The 21,411-nt window shown below is 40.2% G+C and overlaps 1 protein-coding gene across 1 annotated transcript in view; it reads right to left on the bottom strand.

Moving 5' to 3' along the window:
• LOC134532937 (uncharacterized) overlaps positions 1 to 21,411 on the bottom strand; it is a 429,205-nt gene that overhangs the window by 318,999 nt on the left and 88,795 nt on the right. The window contains exon 3 of the mRNA XM_063370011.1: positions 1,008 to 1,203. Coding sequence (XP_063226081.1) covers positions 1,008 to 1,203 — 196 coding nt within the window. The remainder of the gene's footprint in view (positions 1 to 1,007; positions 1,204 to 21,411) is intronic.

The following is a 21,411-nucleotide window of genomic DNA, read 5'->3' as shown; positions in this document are numbered from 1 at the left end:
AATGATGCTTGCTTGATATGTAAGACAACGATGCTCTTATCAAAGCCCCTTTCTTCAAAAACGTGCATAAATTATGGTTTTATACTAATCTTTACTAATATGCATAAGTGTATTGTCTAGGTTTGAACCATAATTTATGCACATTTTTGAAGAAAGGGGCTTTTATAAGAGCATCGTTGTCTTACATATCAAGCAAGCATCATTTTTAAATCTATATTAGTTAATTACTTACAAGCAAAATGAAAATAGCATTAAATCTTATGATGTTAACGCGGGTTGCGTAGTGCCCCTGAAACACTGAAGTGGCCTCTTAAAGTGACGTCATAACAAAACATTGATGAAACGATTGCATACTTTTATGAATAAAACTGAATCATTTTTTTTTGAATTACCACTATTTTGTATGGATACAAAGAAGGAGGGAAATGAAATCTACAATTTAATTGATAAATTTACTTTTATTTGCACTCATTAATTCAAAAATTTTATTACTTTAACGAAGAGATTATTTTAACTATAACTTTTATTCATGTTTGCTATTTAACTTCTTCCAATCTGTGTTAATCTGTTAAGGATAGGACGATGATAGGAAAAGTAGGAAACGAATGGGAGTGTTTCAAGTTAAATGTGCCTCGAAAAATTCAAATCGATGGTTGTTTCCAATCGAGTGGAAGAGAGATAGATGCGGCGCAAGCGTACAATGTGCGTAACGGGACAATGTGCGTAACGGGGCAATGTGCGTAACGGGGCAATGTGCGCAACGGGACAATGTGCGCAACGGGACAATGTGCGCAACGGGACAATGTGCGTAACGGGACAATGTGCGTAACGGGACAATGTGCGTAACGGGACAATGTGCGTAACGGGACAATTTGCTTAACGGGACAATGTGCGTAACGGGACACTTTTTCGTGCGTGCAGCCGCCGTTCATCGATTTATTAGACGTCACGTCAAAAAAAAAGACGCTGCTGCGTGGCGTGGCGAGGCCGACAACCACGCGACTCACTCGTGCACTTGAGTTCCTGGCGCAGCTCGTCCGAGCCCTGGAAGCAGTCCCGGCTGCCGTCACACAGCTTGGACAGCTCGTACAGCTGCAGCACGTCCGTCGACTCGTTCACCTGGCATCCGAAGTATCCGTCTTCCAGGTTCAGGAAGAATATCTCGCGTTTCGCACCGGATCCGATCCCACCGTAGGAATGTACCTGCAACAGAACCAGGGGTCGTCCAGCATAATCATACCAGTAAAAAAAAAAATAACTTAATTAAAAACTACATTTTAACCAAGAAATCCTGTGAACATGCGGTCGGTTATAGATTTAAAAAAAAAAATGTGAAGTGTCTTTGAGAAATAAGTAAACATTTGTTCATATAGTCATAAGTTATTCACGAATATATAATACCAATTTCCTCCTTTACTCAATAATTACATTACATTTTAGGACATGATGCTAGAGAAAAAAAAATATTGAAATGAAACTAAAAAGTTAATGCATTTCTAGTGATAATTATTTTGATTCCACTTCTAAGATATGACCCGCAGTTCGGCTCGAGCCATTGTTCGATTAGCTCTACTGTGGCTTTGGATCTACATTCGTGTTCTGGAAACATTATTCGCGTTCTTTCGTGAAGAGTAGGAAATGATATTCAGTAAATTAATTTTTTTTTAAAAAGTCCATCTTGCGGGTGATCTTTCCGTTCTGTTTGGCTACCAAACAGTCTAAAAAAAAAAGAGCACTCTTTTAGGTTGGACACGGCAAGCTGGGTGTAAACAGGTTTTAGTTTGTTGATTATAAACATGTCCACGTAACACTGCCAGAAAAGAGAGGGTGCTCGTAATTGATGTTTCATTCAACTGAATTAAAAAAAAAAAAACCTTGGAAAAGATAATCGAATATTCAATAGTTGTACTTTTTGTTTTATCATGCTTGTTATATGCGCAGTTGAAACTTGAAAGCTATTTTTATGGAACAGTTTACAAATAACTTTAACCACTAGTGATACTGGAACAACACAAAACATTAATTCCCGGATAAGAATGCGAACCCAATATCACTGCGAACATTGATTTTTGTGGTATAGTTATTTTGATATGAATTTAAAAATGTAGAAATATCTGTTATTTTACATGAATATTTCTGTTTGATTTACAAAAAAAAAATACATAGTTAATTCGTAAAAAAACAACGCAGTGTTACCTTAACTGACATTTGTTTGTATGCTACAGCCGTTTGTTCGAAGCAGTGCCCGTTAATATCGGAGAATGCCACTCTGTAAGATAGGTTGTACTGCTACACCTTTCCCTTTTACTTACAAATATAATTACGATTTCTATCAGCATATTCAAAGCAGTATATATACACACAATTAAAACGAATTTTATACTCTAATTCATACATACCATATGACATGAAGTGAATGATAATTTTAATATATTAATTTTAAATTAAAAATATTGCATTTAGACATATTACATCCAGATTTCATAAACTCTATACTGTTAATACACACATATATAATAACCGTTCTTAAGTTCATGTATCGGGGTTTCGATTAAGTTATAACTTTAGTAATACCTATGAAAGAATTCCAAGTGTTATTAGTCCGGTAGTCAACTCATCAATAGGGCTTCAGTTCTTAGTCAAAGGAACCTCTGGCTAAGCGAAAGTACTAAAGTTATTATTAGTATCAGTTTTTATTAAATATTCCCTTTACTAAATTAAAATTTCCAGCAATGAATAACGAAATTTTTGTAGTTCGTTAATATATTTGATTAAAATCAGTAATTTATATAAAATGAAAGTCAAACGCCTAACTTATATTAAGTCGTGTGCTACACTTTGCAATTCAGCTCCGAATAACGCTAAACAAATATGCCAATATAAATAAAATGACGACACATAAAGTAAACAATGGTAGATAATATATAAATCAGTAGCGGAAAAATGTAAAGATTTCAAGTTAATAAGGTGGCCACCTCGCTGAACAGCAAAACGGCATGCAAAGCTCCATTTACCAAACCGCTCAATATTTCTTGAAATTGTGCGGTTACGAATATCAATCAAAAGCCATTACACTTGACTATACAAGTTTAGTTTCATCTTTAACGTGTATTTTTTGGACAGTGAAAAATGGTAAGACATGAGTTTTCAAAGACTTTTTAGGTCATAAAAATTACAAACACAGCATGCTAAGAGGTATATGGAAGTGCAAGAAGGAGCTGTTATCTTCACTATACCACCATAAACTTTTAGCGCCGCCGCTTAAGGTCCCGTAAAGGCGCGTTACCGACGAGAAGACTGCGAGGTACCTAGCACATAGAGAAGAAGAGGCGTGTGATTCGTGAGACGGTGTCGCCCTTAGCGCTCCCGCACGTTTAGAGCTCATTATGTCATTTCTTTTTTTACTAAGACAGAAGCATCGTAGTTGAAGTGAGCGTATAAGGTAAAAAGAGAAAGCTAGTTCCTTCAACTGCCATTCAACACAACTGAGCCACGGAGTGTGAGGAGGCCGCTCCGGAAATGGCGCCGGCGCCGCAGACCGGGCGCGACCGAAGAGAAAACTAAAATACTTTCATCTCAGCGGACGAGCACTTGGAAGCGTTCACCTCCGTGCTAGGGTCGTGCCCCTGTCCGCTTTCGGGCCAGGCAACCGTGTCGCACAACTGTCACAGTTGCAGTATAGCTCGCAGGGGCTGCAATGCTTCAGGAAAAACCACATTTGAAAAATGCAGTGGTGTCTGTTTAAGAAAAAAAAATTTACGAATACGCTGATGGTGAATGATTAGTATCTCCTGTTTTCGCATTTCGTTTCTAAACTGTATTTTTATGAACGTAAAAATATATTTTAAAAGTAATTTTTTTTTTTCAGAATACTTTTTAGGGATGGAACATCCGGTACAGATTCTTGAAAAACACTCAAGGGACTTGCATCACACCTTCATGTTTATTTCGCCAGCATATAATGTTACGGTTAACTCTAAAATATCATGGCTGCTCTGTGCATGACGAGATTAACTGCGCACCAATACACAGCCTTGCGCTTAAAGGCGATACCGCGTTAGAAGCACCTGCGAGCGTCACACTTACCAGTCCAATTCACTAAAACAGATACTAGGCAGGCCCCTTGAATGTTCGCCTTCGAGAAGGAAAATAACAACGATAATAATTAATTTAGAAGTACCAAATATCAAGCTTTTTTACAATTTTAATAATTTGTGAAACTATTTCTATTATGTTAGGCCTGAATCAAAAACACTTTTCTTAGTCTCCTTCCGTATTCGCACCCATTTTAGTTATTTCCATTGTTAAATGCAGTGAGTAGTTGCAAGTCATATTCTAGCATTAATCCACGATAAACAATAAATACAACGTGTTTCATCACTTTGAATATCTTGTTTAAACAAACCTACTGCTTTAACAATTCTGTATAAGGGCACAGCATTCATGCCCTCATGCGTGGACGTCGTCTAAGCCAGTGCGCTCGCCGAAGCACGGGACCTAGCTGCCTCGACAGCGCCGACAGCTGGCTACTCCGGCCTGGCCTGGACGCAAACAAGTTCTCTGACGTCACGTGAAGGTCCGCTCTTCCCGCGGAAAACAACTGCCCTCGGGTTCTATTTACATGTAAACGAAAATGATTCGTGCCCTGATTATCAACAGTTATCAGATTTTCCAATTAAATAGAGAGAGAAAAAATCCAGTAACTATCCCTATCATGAAGATATATCTATATCGAAATAGTGACGTATGGGATGGCACAGGGTGAGGTAGCGACCTAAACGCGCATTAAAGCCTATGCGCCTAATCTTGCCGGTTTACAACCATGCGGGAAAGGGTTGAACGCACCGTGTACTTTAAGTCTATTAGCTAGGCAGCGATTGGCTCGTAGATCTTAGATCTTGACTTAATCTAGCTAAGGCGGGCCCAGGTAAAAAAAACCTAGTCACACGTGGGGTGCCAATATGGCATAAATCAAGCTCGTGGGATGTAAACCGGACGAGAGGATGGTCCTGTAGAAGAGAGGTGTGGGACAAAAGAAAATTCTACCATGCGATGGCCATGCGGTGGACCTCAAAATGTAAATAACAAAAAAAATACGTTTTTAAACAATAGTTATACAATGGCGGAACCAATGGGAAAGGGGCTGGGAGGATGAATTTTTTTATGATTGCAACTTACGACGCATAAAAGACGTTTCGGGGAAACATTTGTTCTTGATAACAAAGGACCCCTCCCTTCAAGAGTTTCCGTACCCGCCACTGAGTAACTACATCGACAGAGATTTATACGGTGATATATTTTTTTTCAATGAGATCATTTATGTGTGGCATGTCTGCTGTTGTGCAGAGTCACGGCTACTCGGATCGAGATGCAATGCACTCGCCGAAGAGTTGGTCGTGATGAACCAGGGGAAGGAGGGAGGGGGGAGTGACGGAACGTCGCGGAACAGAAAACACGCCGCGAGGCTGTCTCCGCATCTCTCTTTTGTTCCGCGGCCGGCCGCGAGATGGCTGGACGGTCGCTCGGGAGCGCCTTTGATGTCGCCGCGCCGCGCGCCGCCAGATCCATTATCCCCCCTCCAACCCCCGGGGGTGGGTGAGACCCCGCGCGAGTCCACACGACCGCGCATCCTCCACGCCTGGCGTCGTCCTTCACTCCCCCGCTCATTAAAATAACCTAATAACGACGTCCGCCCCAACCGAACTGGCCCATTAGCTCCAACACGTGCGCTGCCTGGGTCATCGCTCCATTCCGCCTGCGATTTCCGCTTTCAAAGAAGTTTCCCTTCGGCGGGCTTAGTGTTGCAGCACTTGGCTCTCGACTTACCCCATAGGCTAATCTTATTTATTAAATATGTGTAAACAAATGTTTTATTGAACTCTTTGCCACGTCATAAATATTCATATTAAAAATGTAATCATAACTATCGATATTTCTCTAAGTGTTTAAAGAAATTTTAAACTTCAAGTGAAATATTTTTAGTTTTAAGTATTACAATGTCAGTAAATGTCTCATTTATGGCCAATAGCGTGAGAGCGAAGTACTTAAATTTCAAATTAATCTAATAAAGATCCTTATTTACTACGGTCATGGGTTTAACCCGAATTTTTGATCGATTATATCTTCAAGTAACCAAACAAAACTGGAAGTGTTGTTATGACCAGAAGTCTAACGTTTAAAGCGAGGATTGAGACAGTTACCATCCACGTTATTGGAAAAAAATTAAAATTTAAAGCGTGATGTTACTGGTGAACGCTTGGAGCAATGGTATTGTACATAAATGATAAATATAATTTGTTGGTGTGAAAATAATATTCAAAACTCTTATCTAATGCGGGTACAAACCAATGGTCACAAAATACCACTTGGTGTTTCAATATAGCCTATATTTGTTGCCTTTTTTGAGAAGATATTAATGTTTTCACTTTATGCCTGGAGGCTTATTTGGTGGTAAATTTTCCAAACTTATTAAAAAATACTCACGCCCATGGAAGGGATTGAACACATGCTTCAGAGATACTGTCAGGTGTGCTGACCTCTATAGATCGACGAGTCTTTATTTTTTTTGCCATGTTAGCCTTTGAGTAATTTTTTAACGATAACTTTTCAAGAAAAAAATTATTTGTTCCACAGTACTTAGTATCACAATTAAAAAAAATTGAGGATGAGTGGTAAGTCAAAAGCACTAACCAGCGGAGATTTTTGATAGCCTGACATTCGAACTGGTCGAGAGTAATGGTAGTTGTCAGAAGGCCTGACAAGTGAGTGACACAAATGGAAGAACCAAATAATGCTGATAGAAAAAGTGGTGAGGTCCACTTGCCTCCTACTACGTCATTATATTTCCCCCTTCCCTCTTTCAATCATGAAGTATCGTGTTTATTTTTTTTTTTTGCTGTCCGCATGGTGGATTTTAGTTCCGTGACTCGTGTGCAATGTGAATGGTGCATCTCATAACATCAACCACGATAAGATTATTACGTAAACATCGTAAAATAACGGCATATTTTAAAATCCCCAGTTTCAGATGTACAGTAGCTAAAGCCAACGCGAACCGCCTAAGGAGATGCCAAAGTTCCAAGCATAGTGCTATTTACAATGGATCAGTAGAACTGTGACGGGAAATAATTCTGATGATAGCTGTGTTGTAAGAACCTCGACATGAGGCAATAAATATTCCAGTGGATGGAACGTCTCATCGGCCTTTGAGGATTTTGGATCCCGCGAACGCGACACGAAGTCAACGTACACAACACCAAATACTTTATGGAGACAACGAAAATATTTTGTGGTCTCAAAACCAGTAATATTAATAAGCCGCTTCGCGAACAATTATCTACAATATTAGTTTTTCAACACAATATATTCCAGAATCTTAACCCACAAAATATTTTTGAAGCACACTGGTAGAGATTACTGTAAATTTACTGACTTTACAACGAAGAATTTAACTCAAACTAACATAGAGTTATAAAGTAAATTTCAAATAACTGAATCTTCGTAGAAACTACGCAGTATTTCGTCTTCCGAGTTGTGTGTTTCGTTGTAAACAAAGATAAACACACACGTGGACAAAATAAGAGTGTTCTTGCTGTAGACTTCTACCGTTTTTGTATGATTTGTTAATATACCAAAAATATTCTTTTGTATTCATGTCCAACGTAAGTGAACTCTATGTCCGTAAATTTACCAGGATGGCATTTAATTTACGATGATCCCTGTATGATTTTTAACCAGTATTCGTCGTACATTGAAAGTGGACATTTTTAACAGTGCAGCCATCGATTTCGCACAAAAGGAAACCAATTTATGAGTAATATTTTATTCAGTGTGTGGTTGATGTTAGGACTAATGCTGTGAGGTCAGTAGCGCGCGTACCACTAAAGAACAGAAGCGAGACCCTGTGAAAGTCTCGCATGTTCGGTCGTTAGTTTCGCTCGGCAGCCGAGGAGTTATGGAGAGATTTCCTCGGAGCTCGTCACTGGGAAGCGATTCATCTTGATCTGAATGTTCGGGCCACTTCCTTCTCGGACCAGCGCGCGCAGGGTAGGTGGAAGATGGAGGATGCGTGTTCCGTGATGACGTTTGTTTGTTCGAACTGACTGTACGATTTATGACGCGGCGGCCTCGCAATCTTCTCCCAGTGGTCTCGGGGGAGGGGGGAGAGGAAGGGGGAGCCACCCAATAGCCGCGAGCCAACTATTTCCTTTTGAGAAAGATGCAAGTTCACTGCTCGGGTTATTGTTCCCTTGGGATTTACTTTCATGCGTCGTAGTTGAAGAAAAATACTATGTGCATTTAAACCACACCCATTTTCTTCAAAATTTATTTATGTTAATGAGGTGGAATGATAAGGTCAACGTTCGCTGGCGCTTCTAGCGTGGTATCGCCTCTAAATCTCAAGGCTGTGGACTGGCATGCAGTATTCTCGTCGTGCATAGGGTAGGGCAACAGTGATATTTGATTGGTAACCGTAACATTCTATGGCGGAGAAATTAAGATAAAGGTGCAATGCAAGTCCCTTGAGTGCTTTCAAGATACGTACCATTTGTTCAAGCGTAAAAATTATTCTGAAAACACACGTATCAGCCATTTACATTCTTCCAAAAATACATTTCCAAAAACGAAATACTTAAACAGACCACTAATCTGCCATCAGCGTATTCTTAAATGATTTTTGTAAGCATACCGCACTCTGATATGTTGATAAATTATTAAATAGCGTTTTTTTTAAAGCTCTGCACACCGCATGTGTGCTTAGTTAGGCGAGCCCCTTAAGGTAGAGTTAAGGAAAAAGCTCAGAATTTTAAGTTTTGGATTTTTCTGTGTATTTTTCTTGGGAAAGGTAGGAGAAATTGGTCACGTGACAGGCGCAAGACACGATGAAGAACGCGTTGTGCTCGCGCAGTGATGCGGTTGGCGTGTCGTGGAAAGTGAACGAACGCAAGCGCCGAGTGCTCCGACTCGCTGGACGCGGGTCGGAGTTGCCGGGTGCTCTCCCTTCCAGCGAGCCCTGGGAGCCCGCCCCGCGGGGGCCGTGCCTCGTGGTTCATCCCTGGGGGCGGCTGTCGCGCGCCGGGGCCGCCGGGTGATGGATGGCGCGCTGAAGAGCCCTTCAGCGCCCCCGGGATAGTCCGGGCCCGCATGCCGTAACAGCCGCGCATTGTCGCCCGGAGGACACACCTGTGACTTACTGCTTCTCTCGACAGCTAACACTTTCTTCCCGACTGCTTCACCAATAGCCGCTATGCTCATTCTTCGTGGGAATCCGCGCCACGTGATCATCCGAATAAACCTACTGCATTATTCATAAGGATCGCGGGCTTTAGTCCGAGGTGCCTTGGCTTGTAGGCCGAATACTACTCCCACTGAGTGGGAGATTGTCACCCTGATGATGGCGACTTGCGATGTCGACCGAAACTTCGGTGAACGGTTCTCTGTTGTTACGGCTCAAACTCCACAATCCTTATCGTGCATTACCAACATCCTTACCTTCTGCAGATTGGATGACCGGGAACACGGCCTAGTCACTAAATAACAATCAATCGCCACGTTATTTATTGATGTGTAACATCTTAGCTCTCGGTATACGGCATTTGGAGGGACGGTAACGTGTAACAACCACGGTGCTGCAATCTGTGGCGGACGCCACGAACCAAAGATCACAAAGACAAAGGGAAACTTTATCGTATTAACTGTTTATTGAATTACAACAATATGGTCAGTATTTGAATAAAATTCCGTGTCGAAAATCAGATCTAAAGCTTTTATCGGAGCCATTTCATTATATGGTAAGAAATTTCCGTCCGATAATCAAATGATTCAATAGTTGACGTAGCTGCTTTGGTAGCGAATTCTAGCTGCGGGTGCGGAAGCTAGAGATATTCGCGTCTAGAAATGTAGTTGAAAACACAATTTGCGTATATTTATCACGCTTGGCATCATTTTAAATAACTCTACGTTAAATTTCTTGTCCGAGTTTTATATTATACTTATATGTACTTGCAACATGAGAACACCTCGTTACCGAAGTTAGACGTTACACATTTCTGTTTTGTTTGTTTTTTCGCTCACGTGCCGTGGACGGAATTTCACGCCCAAGACGCCCGAAACGACCGACCACGGCCGCAGATGTGATGCTCGGCGCGGGATCACAAAGCTGAGGCCAGCTCTGAGGCGCGAGCAACAACGGCGAGCAGGAACGCGGTCCGGCCACGTGACGGATGTGACGTGAGTTCGGACGAGCCGTCGGGGCGATCCCGCGGCGGGAGTGTTCGTTCATCCGCGCATGGGCTGCCCGATGCAGCGCCGCTCGCCCGCGACTTGAATACCTGACGGCCTCATTTCCCCCTGCTGCGTGGCCGGGACGCGCTGTGGCCCGCTGCTCGTGAGCTACAGCAGTGTTCTTGCACGTCGTCACGCTGACATTATACGAGGGACGTTCCGAAAGCAAGTTCCGCCAATTTCTTTTCTAAAGAGCAGATGGTACACCACACAGAGAAAAAAAGGTTTTGTTTGAATCAAACAAATTTTTGTTTATATACGGCGAAAAAAAATATTTACTTGGTGGAACAAATATTTTGTTAGTTTAACCAAACTCTGTAAGTAACAAAAAATAATTTGTTACACCTAACCAAATATACATTTGAGTTGACCAAATCATTTTGTTGGGTTAACAGAATCTTTCCTACTACAAAATATTTGTTTGAATTAAAAAATATATTTGTATCGCCATATATAAACAAATAATTAGTTGAGGCAAACAAACCTTTATCTCAGTGCAGGTGAAACAAACAATTGATTAACCTTTCGTATGTCGCCTTCGTCTTCAAGCACTTTATATTTAATATATCATTCATAAAACAATAAAAATTAAGTTGTTTTTTTCCCGAAACCACAGAAACCTTGGTTTTCCAGGGTTTTGGGGAAACCTAAGTTTTATATTCATTTATGAATGATTTTCTAAGAGTAAAGTGTTTGAAGATGAAAGCTAAAAAATAACGGTTTATCAAAAACTGTACACAACATGCTACTTGCTATGACTGACATAAATATGTCATTAAATTCATAAACAATATTAAATAAGACATTTTTTTAAAAATACTTTTATGGATAATTAAATATAGTTATATTATAAATTTATTTAAAATCGTGTACGCAAAAAACTAAATATTAGAAGCAAAATAATTTAGAATAGTGCCTCCTAACCTCTTCATTTCGGAACACAGTATTTTATGTGAATTCATGTGGTGACCTATCTTGTGAATTCATGTGGTGACCTATCTCAACGAACGAAGAAAAACGCTTTTTGCGCATTACGTTTCTCATAAATAAATGAAAAACACTTGTTTTATTTCATGGCGTAAAATAAAGAAATACTATATGAAGCGCTGTAAAAGTCAGTTCGACTTCGAAATATCTGTAAGCTGATTGGTTCCAACAGCACCAATGTTGTCAACACTTTCGGGAAATGTACGATTTGCAATGATTTAAATCTGAACGAAAAAAAAACTCATTTTTTATACAGCTGCTGGAAACATTTATAAGCACCTAGACACTTTCCAAAATCTTTTTTAGTTATATACAAAAAAAAAACAAGAATTAGCTTGTGAATTCCTGAAGTACAATTCAAATGAAATCAAAATCGTATTTTTAGAAAAAAAAATGTCACTAAAATATATTTTATTTAAATTAGTTCTTACGACATATTTCGGATGATTACTAAAAAAACATGTTTTATAGTAACTATTACAACTACTAACATATTGTTTTCTTACTACATGTTAATTCTAAGCACGAACTTATTGGAATAATTGATACTCTAAGACATAAATTAGTTTATCCTATACTCACGAGAACTGAATATAATCCTTCAGTAAAGAAATCTATTTGGTTTAAAAAGTGCCCTTTTTGGCAAAATTTAAAAAAAAAAAAAGATTTCGCTGATGAGGATTTTTGTTCTTCTTTGTGAAAAATATTTAATAGATACATCCGTAAACTGATTTGAAACGTGACATATCAAACAGACTTGAATTATTGTGGAGATCTTGTCTAAATGTACCTATTAATTATTGTTCAAACGGTGCTATTTAAAAGGAACAACATTCTTTCGTGTAGAGTTTTTATGGAGTTAATTTAGAGCGCATCATTCTTTAGAAGCATGAAAAAATAAAAGATCAACTTTGCCGTGGTAACCAGCAAACCTTTCGTCGAACCTTACCATCCTATTAGCGTCTCGTCCTCCGAAGGGATTTTTCTACGAACACGGGTCAGGTTACCGCCATATAAATCCTTTATTAAGTATATAATTTTCCACTTATGAAACTTGCAAGTTATTTACAATGCTTGAGGTTTTACACTAAACAAACAAATGTGAGAGAAAAAACCAACTCAAGCAGGGATGAAGATAATAACTTAAACCCGAATCCTAGGATGGCAGGTAAAGTTACTACGAACCATTTTTTAAAGCAAATGCTGACATATGGGTACTATAAAAAATAAGGGTCTTCGCAATACGTCTTCCTAACTGCTTAAAGGCAGCCATTAATTCTTGTTTCGCTTCTTGGTGTCTTAATCTTTCGTGTCATGCATACATTAGAAAGAATACATTTAAACCTTATTAACGACGGGGAAGATGCTTTATGGAATGCAGCTTTTTTCACCTTAAAATATAGATAGGGTGACTTCCATGGATAACCTCCGAATGGTTTCTACGAAACTGTGCGATATATTCCACAAATGACTTAGATTAGTCTGTCTCGCTCTTAGATTGAGTATAGAGAAAATGGCACATATTGTTGCCAGATTGATATTTCTTAGCTTGTAACGATATAATTATTACCTATTTCATATACTATCAATAGTTACAATCAATTTTAGTATATTTAAAATTTCACCAATTTTATTTGTTTAAGTCCATGAAACAGTTTTGTATAAGTACATTATGAATAAAAAAATATCAATTCTAAACACAAGTTATTATTTTACAGGAAAAACTATTTGCAACAGTCGGTCGCTATTAACAACAAGGAATTTCTTTTAAATAGTCTATGGACGGTCAGAATTCATATTTTTAATATTGAAAGATAATTAAAAAAAACTGTCGGCAAAAAATAGTTTGAAACCAGAATGGTGTCTTTTCTGATAATTTTTCTTCGAAGATTGAATTGACTATTATCAGATTATGCTCTTGGTGAAATACAACAAGAAACTGAATTTCCAAAAAAACTCATTCCGAATTTTATTCTAAAAAATATAATTTGTCCTTAATACATTTAAAAGCTTTGTTCAAATGATAAAGTTGTGTCTACAACGTTTGTCCTGTCCTCTTTTTATATATCTGGCACACTGAAACAATGACAGCGCTAATAGCAGATATTGTGCATTGGAAAGAGATTAAAATGCACACTGCATCTAAGGATGAGACGCACTATAACAACATATTTAATTTCAACAGGCCCACTCTTCTGTAACAATTATCGAATCAAAAAATTGTACCTTTCCATGCACTAGTCGCTTATAGTAGAATACTCACGGAAATTTTAAAAAAATAGGACACAAAAAGAATGCCACGAGATGTTATGACCTTGGAAATGTGACAGTTGTGCGCACCATGGCACGATACTTATGCTGACAGATAAGTCATCGAAAATTTAAGGTTATCTTCGTAAATTTACGGGTGTTAAGCTAATTGACTCTTTGAACATGAATCCACAAAAATAATTTTGGTAGCACAAATAATAAGAATAAATTCAAAGCCATGATTTACAGCCATGAAGTAACGTATCCGTGCAGAGAGGCTTGGAAGTAAGGGCCCTCCGTGCTATTGTGGGCTCTGAAGAATGGTGGATATAACTCAACGCTCGTGAACAGTTCGTCCAGACGTATGTGTCCCCGGGGACTTCGCCGTGCTCCTTAGAGATCTCTTCACACGAGAGCATGGAACCAGTGACCATGGGAAAACACTTGGAGTTGTGTAACGTGTCCTTCCCGTCATGTTAGTTGAACGAAGTGTGTGTTCGTCGAAGGACACAAGCAAATGTAACATCGTGGACCAGGTTACAATGATGACAGGATTGATTACCCAATTGCACTGTGTACTGGTTGTGAGTGGCTTGTTTTCCTGTACATATTATGGTGGTTGTGCGCAGAAGCTTAAGGTGGCGTCGCATACGCCAAGTTGATTCCCCCCCCCCCCCGCCCCTCGTCATTACTACTAGTTAAGGGCTGTTTCTATAAATTGAACGTTATACCTAGTTTTTTTTTCGTACTGACATAGGTATTTTTCACAGATATTTCCTAAGTGTTATATAATTGGTGCAAAAAAAAGTGCGTAATTAAAAACACTTGTGCGCCTTGCACCTTTTTCGCCCATTAAGAAATATCTGTGGAAAAATATTTGTAACATCAGAACAACAAATACAAACTAGATATAATGTTAACTTTACAGAAATAGTCCTGATGAGAAAATAAACAAAAGGTCAACGTGGCGTGTGAGAGCCCGTACCTCCAAGATTACAATGGGTAGCAACTCGGCGCTCGTGAAGCGAGTGATGCCTGCGAGACGGGGCGCGGTGTGGAGAGCGATCCACGACGCGGTTGCTGGGCGAGTTGGACGGCGCGGACTCTCGACGGAGCGCGCATTGTTCCGGCAGCGGCGGTCGCCGGGAGCCAGCACTTGGCGCGGGGAGGGCGGGGCTACTCGTCGCGCGGGGAGACGTCCCGGGGGCGGGGAAGCAGGTCCCGATTGGTATTCCTGCGGCTCGGCGTCTCCGGCCGACGACGGTCCTGGAATCCCTCAGCGGCCGTCGGCACGGCGCGGCGGAGGTGCGACATCCGCCGACCGCAGCCCCCGATGGCAGCCGCCATCATTCCAAACTTGAGCGAGGATCACATTTTAGAGTACGCAAGACGCAATAGAACTCAACTCCCAAACCTTTCTCGAGGTTAGAATAGAGAAATAACAGATGAATTGCATACAAATTCCTGATATACCTTTAAAAAATTGTTCAGCAAATCAAACAATATAATCTAAATATTCATAATACAGCTACAAAAGATGTTTGTAAGATTATTATGAATACGCGTGAAAATACGAAGAAACATTAACAGGTATATTAAAATGTGTGGACATGGTTTCAAAGAACCAGAAATAAAATCACTCCCAAATATTTATAGCACCGCCATATAGCTCCACACGGATTCAGCACAGACATTTAAACGCAGTGTCGCTCTTATTGAAATTTATTCTGAGAGCTGCCACTGGCCTGTTAAATAAATGGTTCCTTTCAAAACTCATACGTCAAAAATTCACTATAAAAAAAACTATGTCACGTTGTGACAGTTCGATGCGAAGTTTATGTATTCGAGACTGCTGTTCGGTTTTTCCTCACCGCTAAGCCGTTGTGATGTAATATCTAGTTGCTGCTAAACAAATATCATAGCATGTATTTAAAAAAAATGTTAATATTTAGGATTAATTATTTTTTTTACAATAGTTCGACTGTTTGGCTTTAAAACATTCGGACAGAAATGGTTTTGTACGAGTCAATTAAAAAAAATTAGTTATTGGTTTTCATATTGGCAGTTTGATCTAAGTTTCTCCATGAATGTAACCGTTACATTTGTATTATTTAAGGATCATTTTCATATACAGCTTTCTCACGAAATACACGAGGAAGAATCGTGAACAATTCGTATCGGAGACCTCCTGTGTCATTCACTCAACTTCTGAACTGAGGGAAAGTATTCCAATGTGGGAAATTGCTTTCCGACGTTTCTAAATGCTCTGATGCGGCCAATATTGAGAGTGGATTAGAAAATGGCTGTAATAGGTCATGCCGGATCGTAAGGGAGTAATTAGGAAGGAAGTGGCCTCAACTTAGAAGTCAAGATACGTACGAGATTATGAGTAAGTTATGCGGGATCTCGTAAAGTTACATGCCCGTCCGTATTTAAGATCAAAGCTTGTCCTTCATGTTGGTAAGACTGTTTAAAAACGTTCAGATGACGCGGCGTTTATGCGAGAGAACAATGCGATAGACCGCTCGCGTGCGGTTCTGCACAATAAATTATTTTTGACAATATTGCGCAGGCTAATTTTCCGAAAGAAATGTAAAAAAAAAACTGTCATGGTGGAGGCAGTTGGCACACATTATTGAACTTAAAAAAATATATATCTTTGAATGTCTAAATTCCTTAAGACAGCTTTAGTTTAAAATTTCGTAACTTGTACTTTAAATATGAACTGCATCACAATACTTTTTAAGGGGGTATGTTTCATGTCAAATCGTTATTTTATATATACGTTCCACGCGGTTAAACTTGCCGTCTTTTATAAGGCATAATTTTTGCATAATTAGCTGGCATGGTTGCGTTTTTAACTTTTTTGTGCAGTATGGATAAGGAGAATGAAATGGAATATAAAACAGGAACTTTTAGGTTTAAAGTCAAGTTTACTAGCAACTATCTGATACGGTTCAATTCCTTTTATTAATATATATACACACACATATATATACATATATATGCATACTATATATACATATAATTTTACCTAGCCTTTAAAATTCCTCAATTTTTTTATGATTTAAAAAGGCTTAGTAAAATTAAAAGATTTTTTCTGAAATAAATTTAAATCATATCACCCAGTAGCCACCAACATTTCCTTCAAACCCAAAAAGGTTCAGTTGTTTATTCTGTTTGGTTCTCCTTATCCATACTGCACACAAATGTGAATAATCCAATTTTGCCAGATAATTATGCAAATTAGTATGCACTAAAAAATTCTACAAGTTAACTGTGCTAAACGAAAATATTAAATAATGACCTGAAATAAAACATATCCCCTTAACATTTAGTTTTTTTTAAGCCAGTGTTCTGGTGTACTATAAAAACGTCCAGTAAACTAACGTATGTGATATTTTTGCGTCAGGTTATTCTGACAGTTGGCAACAATGGCGTCGTGCGCAGAGGACAATAATCGCTCCACATCTCCGTTACTCTATGCCGCGCCGGGGCGAGCGGAAAGTGCCAGAAGGAGGGGAGGCTGCCATGTCGCAACAACGGCGGACGGAGGGAGGCGCCCGCGCCCGTCGGCTAAACTGCCGAGAGAAAGGCAGTTCAAATAAGCCGTGCCGTGACGTATGCCGCGAAACCGGATTCCGTACAAAAAAGGGAACCAGCGGACTTGCGGGCCGAGTCCGGTTGTCCGCCGCCCAGAGCCACGGCGCGCGCGCGCACACACGCAAAGAAGTTTGATCGTGCAAGCCGTCTGGACTCGGCGGTGTACTGTTATGAAGAGTGCGGTATGCGCAAAAAATTTTGATCGGACGTCGACGATGGAATACATTATCGAGATTTCTTAGAAATCCGAATGGAGTGAGACGTCAGATGTTGCACAAATTGTAACAAAAGTTCTTTTTCGTTCATACTCAGCTTGTGATTTTGTTTTCAAAACGTACTGAAGAACAAATTACTGAATAAGACTTGCACGAATACTTATCTTTGTGCATTGAAACTACCACGCGAAGAAATTAACGTAGATGTAAAAATTGAATGATTAGACTTACATTCGTATTCATTAACGCGAGAGACTTCTAATAATACAACAGGCACAGAAACACTTGACAACAGACTCGGTGCAGTAAACTAACTTTTTTTTCCGCTAAGAGTTCAGACTGAGTCGCGGGTCATCTTCTCATTGTGAAGCACGATCACCGAGAATTTTTGAAAAGAGATCGTTGCATATTGTGTGAAGAGGGGGATAAAATTTGTCTCTGACCAGAACAGTGTTGTGGTGAACCTGTTCCCCCTTCTCCCGTCGCTGTAAGGAAGAGTGTGAAGGGGAGAGGGGCAACGCATCCAAACCAACCGCTGGAGCTGGGATCTGCGCGAGAAGTATCGATATGCGAGATAACTCCTCCCTCCACAACTCTGTAGGCTCCCACGTGGGAGGACAAAAGCACCCTTAAGGGTGGTAGTCCAAGACGTTCCGGTAAGGTAACGAATAAGCGCTGTCTCGTTGGGACACAACCGTAACCTAACTCGCGGGCCGTATTCCTTAACGTGTCCAAACCGAATACCAGTAAGGGAACAAATCGGCAACCGTGTTAATAAACGGTGCCCTGCGCGATGCCAGAAACTAGTTTCAACGCATTCTAGCGGATGTTTCGCAAAAACCGATACAGTGTTTCTTGCAAAAATCCTAGAGATAGCGCACAATCACACAAAAATATAATCGCATTTCTAATTTTTTCAAGTACTTTTTAAGTTCAGATTATTTCTTGTTATGATTCGTTAAAGTGTACAAAGTGTATTCCAGAATATTTTCGCTTTCATTAAGTTTCGTTTGGCACAACAACACGCTTGGACGTCCCCCGAAGATCACAAAAATTACTGTACGAGTTAATGGTGCCGGACGCGGTTCCGCCATCTGGACGAGATCAACGAAAAAGTGAATCAGCGTGTGCGCGGATTTCGGCGACATGTAAGACACCAAAATTCGTTCCCTATCCTATCGGTAGAGACCTGCAAAATTTCGCGGATTCAATGACCTCCAGAATAGACTCTACTACTACTCTCTAAACACTCGGGCAAATGCCACCTGTTCATTGGCTGCTGACTTGTAAGTCGTCTCGACTGGGCAGCCTGTGATTCGACACTTCTTTGAGTGAGGGTCTCTAATCGGCCATCATTAATCCAGATTAACAGTGAACCAATTGCAGAAGCAGCGCTAAGGTATAATTATTTGAATTGTTAGCATATCACGAAATGAATCCGCGAATTTTGCAGGTCTCTACCTATCGGGCACTGGGAATACGGTTAGGTGTACAGGTGTAGCATATTCAAGACGTAAGCCCTTATTTTTTTTGTGGCTTGTGGTACCGGCCTGAAGGTCTCCCCGCACCGAGGATGGACGGTAGGCGGGCCAGGACCGGGTGCGTGGCGGGCCCGTTACGTCGCGACCACTGCGATAGCGGTGCGCGGCCGCTCCTAATAAGCTAGGCGAGGATTGTGAGGAGGGGGGGAAGGGGAGCAGCGCGAATCGCGCCCCCGGGGGCCCCCCCTCAAGGTCGACGACTCGGCGGGTTCAGCGCGGCCCGCCGGAGCGTGTAACGGGACCTCCGCTCTCTGCGCCGACACGCGGCCGTCGACGAGGCGTGGGTTCGGTTCCCGGCCCCGCGCACGACACCGACCGTCCAACCACACACAGGAACATACCCAAGAAATAGTTTGTAATACTACAAGAAATATGCAACTTTATACAACACACGGCTATGGTTATTTTAGCATTTACGAAACACTTTTTTTTTTAGATACCTACATTCTTACGAAAATTTGCGCATAATTTTATATTTTAATCGATGTTTCACTCAAGAATATATATTTTTTAAACCCCGGAAAAGATACGTAATCGAATATTCATCAATTTGACTTCATTTTGTTGTATCATACTTATTATGTGCGCAGTTAATACTGGAAAGCTCTTCTGGGAACGGTTCACAAACGGCTTCACATTTTGGATGAACTGTGACAACATAAAGCATAAATGCCTGGGGAATAATCTTCCAGTATTGCGGCGAACACTATTTTGAAGAGATAGATACAGGTTCTTTGAATGATTTCTTGCGAAGGGGGGAAACTGATTTAAATTAATTTCATGGACATACGAAATTGTCGAAATTTTTTGTCACAGAAAAACGTTAATAATGGATGATACAGAATAAAAAATAATAAACTCAGCTTGTTCTTACATACAAGCCAAAATCAGCTGACGTAAAATGTTACTTGCCAAAACCGCACAGAAAATTCCGTGGAACGAATTTAGTCAGGAAAAATTACAGCACAGCACAGAGGCACCGGTGGGCTAACAATGACGAGACAGTTTCTGACTAAATTCCTTCCAATAAATTTCCTGTGCTGTCTAGGCATTTGACATTTGACATCAACTGATTTTGGTTTGATCTCCGTGTGTTTATGCAATCATCTCTGGTGTCCAATTTTTCAGGTTTTTCTACGACAATGTGTGTTAATCAGCGCTGGCACATGTCAATGAACTTAATTTAAAATAAAAATACCTGCCTACATATAAATCTATTCCACGTTGATGATTGGACTACACAGTGATTTTGACAAGCTCTTGGTGACCCTGAGCCAGTTATAAACCAGGATACGTAGTTATTGCCTAATCACGTGCGACACTTCAAAAATACGTGAACTTGTTAACGACCTTATGAGCACTCCTTGGCCATGCAAGAACAAGCTGAGTCTATGGACTGTAGTGAATTGAATTCGCGAAATATCCGCAGCTTTACCTACAAACCTTCCACGCCTAGTTGCAACCACATACTTACTAACAGGTATGTAAGCGCCGCGAGGAAATAACTTATTATTTAACGCGGGAGACTACAACTATCATGATAATCACACCAGCTCACAAGTGTTGACTTCAAAGAGTAGCCAAATATAAGTCCTATGCCGTGTCAAACCAAAGCACAGAAACTTTATTTCAAGCGGTATCAAAATATTTGAAGTTGGAAGATGGAAAGGGCCAATTCCCCCTAACTTCATGCGCATTTTCAAGACGTAATTGTTTTCTAAGTTTGATTTCAAGGTTCGGGGGCTAGCGCTAATGTGGTATACGAGTGAAAGTTCGCCATTCGACATCTTGCAATAGCCTGCGTCTGCGCAACAGCGCCCCGCTCTCACGGCGTGACCAGTCGGCAGCCAGATGCACTCAGCTGCAGCTGAAGTCCTCGCTGAATGGTCGAGAGGTGGAGGTCTGGGGTGCATGCAACAGCATGTCGCAAAACGTCCATTTGTGAAGAATATGGACATATATATATATTTCAAAACTGGAGCACTTGGAGATTCTGGCGATGATTTATGGACAAACTGAGCTTTCCCTTGTAACGTGCGGAATTTTTTTTTTTTTAATTCTAATTGATGCACCTCAAACTGTCACTAAATTAAGGAACACACTTAAAAAATTTGAAAATGTTTGTAACTAATAATATTTTGCTGTCAACAATAAGACAAAATGGTACTTGCCAACATTTTTTAACGTCTGAAACATTCATTAGAAATATGGTTTGTATTTCTTGACTTCTTCTGGACATAGAAACCATTCTATACTTGGTTATTACAAAACACCATTTTTTTCAGAAAATGGTAAAGAGTTTTTTTTTATGTGTAATATCTCAGCTCTCGGTATGCGGCATTTTGATGGAGTAATTTCGTGAACGCGACGGAAGTCGAGGAACGGGAAAATGTAACACGGTGCTACCATCTGTGGCAGATGGCACGAGCCAAAGTTTACAAAGATAAAGGGAACTGTTTAGTGAATGTTTAACAAGATGCCTTATTTTAATCAAACTTCTTGTCTAAAAAAAAAAAGTCCAAAGCGTGAGT

Source organism: Bacillus rossius, chromosome 6 (genome assembly GCF_032445375.1).
Source record: "Bacillus rossius redtenbacheri isolate Brsri chromosome 6, Brsri_v3, whole genome shotgun sequence".
Classification (NCBI taxonomy): Eukaryota; Metazoa; Arthropoda; class Insecta; order Phasmatodea; family Bacillidae; genus Bacillus; species Bacillus rossius.
The sequence above is the reverse complement of the archived record's forward strand: the minus strand, read 5'-3'. Positions and strand labels throughout refer to the sequence as shown.